We start from the raw sequence: 11,022 nt of genomic DNA on the forward strand, positions 1-11,022 counted from the left end.
ATATATATATATATATATATATGTATGTGTGTGTGTGTGTGTGTATATATATTTAGAGAGAAGAAAAGAGCATGAAATTTTGGTTAATTTTTTTCAGGTAACTAATGAAATCACACGACAATTGATGGAAACAAATGGGTTTTTTAACCTGGAAAAGCCTGGAGAGTTTACTACTATTGTAGATATCCAAATGCTGGCTGCCATGATTCACCCTGGAGGTGGCCGCAATGACATACCTGAAAGACTCAAGCGACATTTCTGTATTTTCAACTGTACTTTACCATCAAATGTATCAATTGATAAAATCTTCACCACCCTTGGCTGTGGCCATTTCTGCAAGGTAAAATATTGTTTTAATAATTAAATTCTATTTGAATAACCTGTTGCTGAAAAGATGGAAGCCTGCACTGTGCTTTTGGTATGGTTTCTGGACGCTCTTCCTGATACCAACCATAGAGTGTACTTACTGAGTGATTTTTCTATGATACTAGCACAGGTGATGTCTTGATGGTAATTCGTTCACAATGACTGGCTTTTGAGCAGCCATTATGAATCTATCCATTTCTTTCTTAAGTTCTTCATTCTTCAGCCATATCCAAGACTCCTCTGCTGTGATGTCCTGTTCAAATGAGATGTTGTCCATGTAGTCCTTTTCCCCTGACATTTCTTCCTCACTCCTGTTTTCTTCTTTTCTTGTATTCCATTGCCATCTCCACAGCTTCTTTCTCCTCTCCTCTAGCAGCTAAAATCAGACTTTCTGTGTTATTTCCCACATACTCTTTTATTTGGTTTTTGGCAAGAAAGTAATTTCGTTTCTCGCAAATAGATAGAGTTATGATTATGTTGAATGATTTTTGTCACTGTTATGATTTTTCCCTTGACATTTGACAGCCATTACTTTTAGCTTATTTTCGAAGCAAATTGTGTGTAATTTTGCTTACAGCTCAGTGTCAATTTTAACATGGAGTGCAGAAACAAATATTTTTGCCATATTTTGATTTTTTATTTCTGTAAAGGCAGCAAAAAGGCTGCTGAGGCTCATAAAAAGATATGTGAAGTTTATGGTGTTGATTGCTTAACAGAATGCACATGTCAGGATTGGTTTAAAAATTCTGTTCTGGAGATTTTTCACTCAAAGATGACCAATATTCTGGTTGACTAACTGAAGTTGATGATGACCAAATCAAAGCCATAATTGAATCTGATTGTCATATAACTGTGTGAGAGATTGCAGAGTGGTTAAATGTATCACACACAACAATTGAAAATCACTTAAAATGTCTTGAACTCGTTAAGAAGCTCAATATTTGGGTTCCACATAAATTGAAAGAGATTCACTTAATACAACGAATCAATATTTGTGATATGCATTTCAATCACAATGAAATCAACCTTTTTTCTTCTCCATATTTCTAGCATCTCACATATATCTATTCCAAAATATGTACCAATGTCATCACTCACAACTCAATCAGTCTGAACCAATGAATCTAAAGCTTTCTCAACTTTGGCAAATAATTTCAGGTCATCCATAAACAGGGAGTGGTTTATTTTCTCATTTCTGCTAAATTCATTGCAAGATTTAGCCTCTCTCAAGGTCAATGAAAGAGGGATAAAAGCAATCATGAATAGCAGTGGTGAAAGTGTATCACCTTGGAATATTCCCTTACTTATGCTGACTCCACCTAATCTATCTTCACCTGACGTTAGTTTAATTCACCATTTTGGCCACCACTGTTGCTGCCACCTCTGCCATTATCCTCATCAACATTGTTGCCATCATCATCATTATTCAAAAACCATTTCATGCCAATTCAATTTGTGAGTATGTTATCCTGTGATGTGGTGACAATAAGTTTCTTCAAATCTCAAGAATCTTTCTTAGGATTCTTGCAGATCAACAATACATATCCAATATCCTTCAGCTATTCATCAACGTCGTCATCATTATCATCGTCACCATCACCATTAATACGGTCGTCATTGTCATTGTTGTCATTGCTACTACTGGAATATTATTGATCAAGGCTTATCAAAATGGGAAATATTGATAGGTTTATAGTTATCAAAATTATCCATTCTGGCAGATGTAGAAGCATTCAAAATAATAAATTATGTCAAATCTAAGGTTATTTAAACTGAAAAGTCTGACCAAATCTTCATTCAAATCTTTATGTTTGTATACTTAGTTTATGCCATTTAACCCTTGTGTTGATGAACCACAGGATTTATCTTCTATAATGTATGATTCTAAGACAAAATAAATGTTAAACTTTGGCAGTTTAATACAATGAAATCAATATAATGATTTCTAACATAGGTACAAAGGCACAAATAGGGTGGAGTGAAGACAGCTGGTAATATTCACTCTCTGTAGTTGACTGATATTTTATTTTATTGAGTGTAGAAAGACGAAGGGATAATTGAAATCAGTAAGGGTTGAAATCAAAGCATAAAGGGACATGTCTAAATACTGGAAGGTATTTTGTCCTCTGACAATTCTGCCAATCCACTGAATCTTTTATTATGAAGCTCAATTCTACATTTCAAAGATATTTTAGAAATTTTATATTTAAATTAAATTTACATTTTATTGAGTCTAATCTGCATTGAATGAAGAATATATTACACCTCATCATCTTAATCATCCTCATCAGCAACTGCATTTCACACCTTTCCATGATGGTATGGGTTGGACAGTTCAACAGGTACTTATCATTTAGCATTGTTTCTACAGTTGGATGTTCTTCCTAATACCAACCACCTTACAAAAAAAAAGTGTACTAGGTACACTTTCATGTCACAGCACTAGTGAAGTCACTGAGTACTTGCAAAACAAGCCTCCCTCAACTGAGTGGGGTATAACATTGAAGGATGTGAAAGTATGATAGAGAAACAGGAACAGGTGACTTGCTGAAGCAGCGAATACATGGCTTTCCCAGTTGGAAAGAGAGGTAGTGAGGGCATATTCTCAAGGTACAAGGTGAACTTGAGAGAGTGAATAGGGGAAGAGAGATAGAAAAGGTGACTGGGAAGGTAAATGCACTAGAATGTGAAAAGAGTGTGACAGATGATTAGAGATAAGATTGAAGAAAAAACAATAAATATCAGTGAGGGATGGGAAATGAAGGAAATAGAATTGGGTTAGGAAGAAGGAGGTGATGATAAGGGTCAGTAATAGGGATAAAGTGTGAAGTGTGTGAGAATAAATGGTATCATTTATAGCACCTGAGGAAGCAATGTCATAGTTATGAGGTTGATGGAGGGATGTATGTTAGAAGATGAGTTGTGGGGGAACATTTAACAGAACCTCATTTTTGCTGTGATAGAAGGGGTCTTCTCAAGCACAGCATATCGTTATTCATCCCAGTCCCTTGTCATCTCTTCCATAAGTCCCACATTTTGAGGTAGGGCTTCTCTGTTTCATCCCATGTTTTCCAGCTGTCCTCATCCATTTACATCACATGACCATATCAATTCCATTTTCTATCTTGTACACCACATCTGATGCCTTTTATGCTCATTTTTGTTTTTCACTAAACACATTTGTACTTTGTTGTGCATGTACACTGATGTTGCACATCCAGCAGAGCATGCTAGCTTCATTTCTTTCTAGTTTTTGTAAAAAGAAAAAAATAGAAAAAAGTAAAATAAAACAAAAACAGTGAAGCTTTTTAATTAAGTGAATGCAAAAATCAAATGGCTTATATGACACTGAATCAAAAAGTGGGATGCTCACTCTTTGACTTTGTGTAATTATTGCCATTTTTGCTTGCATCTGCTTTATTTAAACATGTACACGTCTTTTATATTTGTTTTATTATGAATAATTTAAATTTTATTGTTTATAATTTAATAGAGTTGAATTTTAAAATGTATCATTATTATTATCATTTTTTTTTCCATTAGCTGTGATGATTTTTTGAAGCATGGATTAAACCATGAAACATTGCAAGATAATTTGTTAGATAAAATCTAAGAGAATTATGGCTGATGCTTGCTTGTTATGTTGAAGCTGAGCAAAATATAGAGGGTAAGGTTGATTAAACATGAGATTTAGATGTATCATAATAACTTACAACAGCAGATAGAGAATATTAGATGTAGAATGAAACCACTAATCATGATTTGGAAGCATTAAAACTGATAAGTTTCAATAACTAGGCTTCAGTGATCTAAGGAAAACCAAAATTTCACATAACTGAAATATAACTAATAACTTGTGATAATCCAATCAGCTGCAGACAACAATGACTTATGGAAATGTACTGGGTTAGTTCTATGGTTGTTGGCACTCTGGCCAAGCTGGAATTTTGGCTGCGTTTCTTTGACAAAGAGTAAAAACCTCAAAACTATAAATGTAGATATAGAATATTTATAACAATTTATTAGGTATAATTTATCTTTTTTACTTGTTTCAGTCATTGGACTGTGACCCATACTAGAGCACTGTCTTGAAATGTTTTAGTCAAAAGATCGACCTTCACCCCACCACTACCAGTACTCATTTTCTAAGTCTGGTATTTATTCTATTGGTCTTTTTTTCTGAACTGCTAAGTTATGGGAACTTAAACAAACCAACATTTATTGTCAGGCTGGGGAGGGAAATAAAAGCATACACGTGTGCGCATGTATGTGATGTGTATGTGTGTGTGTTGTGTGTGTGTGTGTGTGTGAGTGAGCATCAAACTAATACCAAATCTGTATTTATTTTTTACCTTGTTTCCATGTTGTACTTTTTGTAATGTTCGCACACTAAATATATAAACACACATGCACATACTATGGGGCTTTCACAAGTTTCCAGCTACCAAATTCACTCACAAGGTATTGATTGGTCTGAGGTTAGAGTATAAGACACTTGCTCAAGATGCTGTGCAGTGAGGCTGAGCCTGAAACCTATTGATTTCAAAGCAGGCTTTTTAACCACACAGCTATGCTTGTATGAAGAAAATATTTTATTTATTATTTTCATATTTTTTTCCTTTCAATTTTTTGGAATACCCACAAGACATGACGTGGATCCCCAAATCATGTTGCTCTCCTGGTGACTGCTTCAGTGGCTGGTACCTTTCGCTGGCCCAAGTAATAACAGAGGAAATGATATGTATTTGATGTCATGTTATACAACTTTTATAATAGATTCTTCTGGAATCAAAACCATCCTTCACCAATTTCATCAATTTTAGCTTTACCATTTGTTTTTGTAAATTCTGTATAAAGTATACAGTGATTCAGATTGTAGTGAACAATATCATATCAGGCATAGGGAATCTATGAGATAGGCACAGGAGTGGCTGTGTGGTAAGTAGCTTGCTTACCAACCACATGGTTCTGGGTTCAGTCCCACTGCGTGGCACCTTGGGCAAGTGTCTTCTACTATAGCCTCAGGCTGACCAAAACCTTGTGAGTGGATTCGGTAGACGGAAACTGAAAGAATCCTGTCATATATATGTATATATGTATGTGTGTGTCTGTGTTTGTCCCCTCACCATCGCTTGACAACTGATGCTGGTGTGTTTACGTCCCCGTAACTTATCGGTTCGGCAAAAAGAGACCGATAGAATAAGTACTAGGGTTACAAAAAATAAGTCCTGGGGTCGATTTGTTCGACTAATGGCGGTGTCCCAGCATGGCCGCAGTCAAATGACTGAAACAAGTAAAAGAGTAGTTATCTATGTTATAAGGTGTTTCTAGGTTGAACCAATCCAGGTTATTTAGCAATACCACTGCCACAACCAACAGTAACAACAATGAGCTAAGGAAAGAGATCCTCCAGAAATAGCTAGAAATAGCAGCAAAATCTCGTTTTAATCAATCTTTTCCATCTTAAAAAAAAAAAAGGAAGAAAACACATTGCATAATGTTGTCCTAGACACTATGTTAGAAATAAAGCAAGAATGCCTTGGACTGAATGTATTTTATCATAGATTCGTTGCTTAGTCAGAGCAGAGTAGCAGCAACAACAACAACAAGATAAGTAGTGTAAGAATTGGTATTAATTATATATGAAACAGAGGCAAATCAAAGAAGATTTATAGAATAGTCAGAACATTTGCCTTCACCAGACAAAATATACTTAAAAGTCAAGGAAAAAGTTTCTGTTCAAAGATAGCAATGACAATGTTGATAATGGATACAATGAAAATAATGGTTGTTATGAGACAAGATTAAAAAGAATAATGAAAACAGGTGAGAAAGATGCCATGTACTGACAGTGGAGGCCTCCTTTAACAAAGCAAGACTAACAACTAGGTAGAATGAAGCAAAGTGGGTGTTTTAGGATACTAGGCTTCACAGACAAGATGATGACACAGAAGTAGGAACAACAGGATTTTGGGGTTGTGAGTCCACATATGAGAAACTCAGCCATCACACTACCATTGCCTTGCCCTCATAATATATTCACCATGAGTATTCTATTTATGAACATCATCATCAGCTTTATATCATTTCACATATTTCATTATTACTTGATTTTAGTTATGTCTTCATTAACCTCCTAAATAATATCCATTATCCCTTCCACAAGTCCCACAAAAATTACTATAATTGATTTCTTCTGCTGATATTTCAGCAAATCAGTTTATATGTGTGTGTGTATGTGCAATAAAAGATTACATTTATTTTACAGGAACGACAGTTCCTTGACAGTGTTATAGATTTGGTGAAGATTCTAGTACCAGCGACCCGTAAACTATGGCAGAAGGTCAAACTGAAAATGCTCCCGACTCCAGCAAAATTCCATTATGTCTTTAACCTGAGGGATCTCAGTCGAATTTGGCAGGTAAGATATGCAGACGAAGGAAGTTCTTTTTGGTTTTATTATTCCTACTATTTACTTCTGTTGATTATTGATTCTCATGTTGAAGTAATGACATATTGATTTCCTTGATGATGTCATTGTCAAGTCAGAGCAGCAATTCATACACTATGAGTTCAAACTTTTTCCCCCTATTGTTTTAATGCTATATCTCCTCAATATTCCGTGATATTAGAGATAGACTTTGTTTTTACTGTATTTATCCCTAGTTTTGGTAAGCTTTTTCTCTACTATTGCTTTATATAGTTGTCTGATCAATATTTTTTCTGTGCTTATCTAATATTTTTTCTATTCCTATTTTAATGGCTAGTCTGGTTCTTACTGTTGAGTTTTAATTTATCTTTTTTGGTAATTGCTCATTCTCTCTAGTATTACATTATATTCTTCTCATTTCTCAGCTTCCACATGGTTTTAGGTAGTATTATTTGGTTAGCTATTGAGTATTTTTATTGGATTTCTTGTAGTTTCATCTATTATTTCTAAGCTATTCTCCAGTATTCTACAGATGGCTGTTTAATGTCTGATAGCTGGGATTATTCTATCTGACACTCTCAAATTCAACCAACTGCTGCTTAGTTTTGTCATCTGTTAACTGGTTCTGTCCAGAATTGTCTAGTACCTTCCAGCATTGTCTGATTTTGTGTGTTATTTATTTCTGTCAAGTATTATCCACAGTTCTCTGCTTTTACACTGGCTAAAAAAAAGGTCAAAATATTACATTGATTATTCAATACAAATTGATATACTATATAGCTACAAGCTTTAAGCCCGAGAATTGCAGACAGTTTATGAAATTTTTCAGTGCACAGGGAAACAGATAAATGTTTTGTAAGAATTTAATTAACAATTTTCCCTATGGGAAATAGGAAGAAGTTACAGACATTTAAATCAGAAGATATGTAGTTTTTTTTTTTGGTTTTTTTTTTTTCTTTTGCTACCATGGTTGAAACTGTAGCAAAATAATGCAAATTTGTTGTGGATGAATTGCTGGCTGGTCCCTCTGCTGCATCATATACATATCTTTAAGAGGTACCGAAGTTTCATAATATTCAGCTGAACCCTTTGACAAAACGACACTCACTATCGGCATCATAATACAACACTTGATAATATTTTACAGCTTTTAGTAGAAAAGTTAGTCTTATGTAAAAGCATTTTGATGTCAAATATTTGCTTCAACCGTTCAGGAAATTATTCAAAACTTACGTGCATGTGTTAATGTCATTGTCCTTATGGTATTGTCTTGCATTTATGTATGCTTGATTACGCAAATGATCAGACAGTTCAATAACTAGTTTAATGCTAAGCTGTTTAATATCGGTTGTTTGTATTATACATTTCTTATTCTCAGACAAAAGGATGATAGTTTGATTGAACTTTTAGTCACATAGGTAATCATATATAGAGCTGAATAATCTATATAAAGCCAAATTTAATGTTAATGAATGAATGGATGAACATAGAGTCAGATTTGCATTTTTATTTTACAGCTCAAATGGATGAACATAAACAAATGTTTACTGTCATAGAACTACAGATAAAACTTCCAGATGATAAGAAATTAGTATTAACGTGTTAATAATGTATTAATATAAACAAATTAAGAAAATTAATTTGCCTCAAACTCATTGCTTTCTTCTCCACTTCCTCCATTATAATTGTACAATATAAATACTAGTTCCTCAGAAAAATTTGGTAACAATGATAAAAGAGTTCCCTTAGAAGCAGATACAAATTACAGTACAATACACCTCATTCAACTTTCTTCATTGCTTGTTTATTATATTTTAGCATTGATTGGGCTTTTAACAAATATAGTCTTATATTAAAGATGTTTCCATGCCATACAAGGGAGTGTTGAAAAATTCCTGACTTTAAGGTTATTGTGAAAGATCCAGTTGGAGGCCCAACCTTCTGATTTCTTATACAGGGCTTAGAAAAATCGAAGGATTGCTGCAGTAAGTATGTGAATCTGAAAGGGGAATATGTTGAATAAAATCATAATTAACTGATCCTCCTGTATTTTCTTTTACCCAATGTCAGGAACTTTTGAGCACCCCCTCATAGTGTCAAGCAGTACTGGAAGGGTTTATTCACTTACTACTTATTCCACAGAGATTGCTTAAGGCTTTCCTACTTTAGATGTATAGATTGAACTGTGGTGTGTGTTCTACGTCGGGTCACCTTATCAGAAGGAATTGTGATCTAGAATGCCATGGCCTCACATGGAGAAACCATTTAATAGTGACTCCATTCAGAAGGCTGGAATAATACATATAATGTGCCAGGGAGGAAAGAGAGTGACACAATCGAGTAGGATGTTTGAGAGAAGATTTATTGATATGCTAACATGTATGTCTGTGTGTGCATCATGTATACAGAATAATAGATAGGCCATCATGAGAACAAAGTGTATGTGTGTATAGACATGGACTTGTGCATTAAGTACATATAAGAATGACAATGAAGACAGTGAGAGAGTCTATAATGAGAAGTTAGACGAATGTTCATAGACACAAGAATAAGAAATAGCATTTCGTAGTCAATTGTACATGGTAATTGAAATACTGTATCAAGAAGTTGCGGTGATGATGCAGAGCCAGTGCGGTACGTGTCATACGAAGTTGTGGCTGTAATGCTGCAGACTAGGTTACTTGGTATGGGAGTTCTCACAGGTTGCATATTTTCTATTAATCGTGGTGAGGTAATTCACAAGCAGTGCTAAGTTGGAACCTGTGCAGTGTTGCTTGAGCTGTGTACATAGAGAGATAATGTTGACGATGTTAAGAAGATGATGGTAACAATGAAGACAGAGGTTGACGTAATGCTGTTGGACAGGTTTCATGGCATTGTCACTGGAACTGGCTATGTCTTGTGTGGTCAGTGGCTAGACCTGAAAAGGTCTGGCACCAAAGATCTCAAGATGAGGAGAAGGTGAATTTTTATAAGGAGCAGCAGGTCTAAATGGGGTTGAGAAAAGGCTGTTTCACATGATCTTATTTAGGGACTCCAATTGGTTATATGCTGCATATTGGTGCAACAGAGCAAGTGACAAACTGTGCCAATACCAACCAGTCAGAGTAGTGGACACAACAGGGTCCTAATAGTGGCCAAAGGCTAGCTGTTATCTGCTACGTTCAAATGCTCATATATATAATAAAAGGCAGAGGAATTTCACTCGAGTGTACGCTACCTGTATCTGATGAAAAAAAAGCCATGAATTTTGTGGATAATCGTTAGTTATCCACAAAGATGTTCAACAGACAAAAACAACATCCTGACATACATTCTCTTCCTTTCTCTCATTCTCTCTGATACCTCTCGCTTTCTTTTGTAAAATATGTTGCTGTTCATATTTTGAATAAAATTTATTCACGGCTTGAAAAACAAAATAAACAGCCTAACACACATTAAAAAAATAGAAGGAACACTCTCAAACACACATATGTTGGTCAGTTCAAGACTGTGATAACTTTCTCTCACACAGTCATATACATTCTAACATATATACATACTAACATACAACAGAAAAACGGTATTCTTACTCACACACCACCATGTCGGTCCACTTGAGACTGCAAAGATTTTCTATCACATGGACATAATACACACAGACACATTCACATTATAACAAAACACAAATCATTTTATTCTGTTATTTAAAATATTGTGTATTTTGTATTAATGTCCTTATGAACATTTGTGTTAATATGAACTTTGCCACAGTTTTGTGAATATGAGTTTTATCTTCTTTTTTTTTATAAATCTTGTTTTGGTTTAATTTGATTTTTATTCTATTTTGATCTGTTGCATTCAATTTAATCTTCTGTTGATATATTTTATCACAATCTTCATTACTTATTCCCATAAATGTTATCTTTGGAGATGGTCATATAATACTAGTGGCAATAAATTAAAAGTTAAATAATGTTAATAATAATATAAAGAATTGAATTTTATACTTTTGTTTTTGAAGTGTTAATCAAAAAAGGACATTGGTCAGTCTTTAGCAATTTCCCTTGGTTTGAAGAGATAAACTCCTGTGTAAGATACCTATGAAAAAAAAAAAGATATCACATACACACCCACACTCATAACTTCATACATCCAAATGCATATTTTTGAAATATTTAATTTTCATGTACTCTAGCCAAGATCATATTAATCTGCATTTATCAGTGGATAAAATGGGTGTATAC

General features: G+C 34.4%; 1 protein-coding gene across 1 annotated transcript in view; it reads left to right on the forward strand.

Annotated features, from left to right (window-relative positions):
* Nucleotides 1–11,022, forward strand: part of LOC106877714 (dynein axonemal heavy chain 5) — a 444,169-nt gene that overhangs the window by 217,721 nt on the left and 215,426 nt on the right. Inside the window, exons 51-52 of the mRNA XM_052971252.1 lie at nucleotides 98–340; nucleotides 6,635–6,787. Coding sequence (XP_052827212.1) covers nucleotides 98–340; nucleotides 6,635–6,787 — 396 coding nt within the window. The remainder of the gene's footprint in view (nucleotides 1–97; nucleotides 341–6,634; nucleotides 6,788–11,022) is intronic.

This window comes from Octopus bimaculoides, chromosome 10, assembly GCF_001194135.2.
Source record: "Octopus bimaculoides isolate UCB-OBI-ISO-001 chromosome 10, ASM119413v2, whole genome shotgun sequence".
NCBI lineage: Eukaryota > Metazoa > Mollusca > Cephalopoda > Octopoda > Octopodidae > Octopus > Octopus bimaculoides.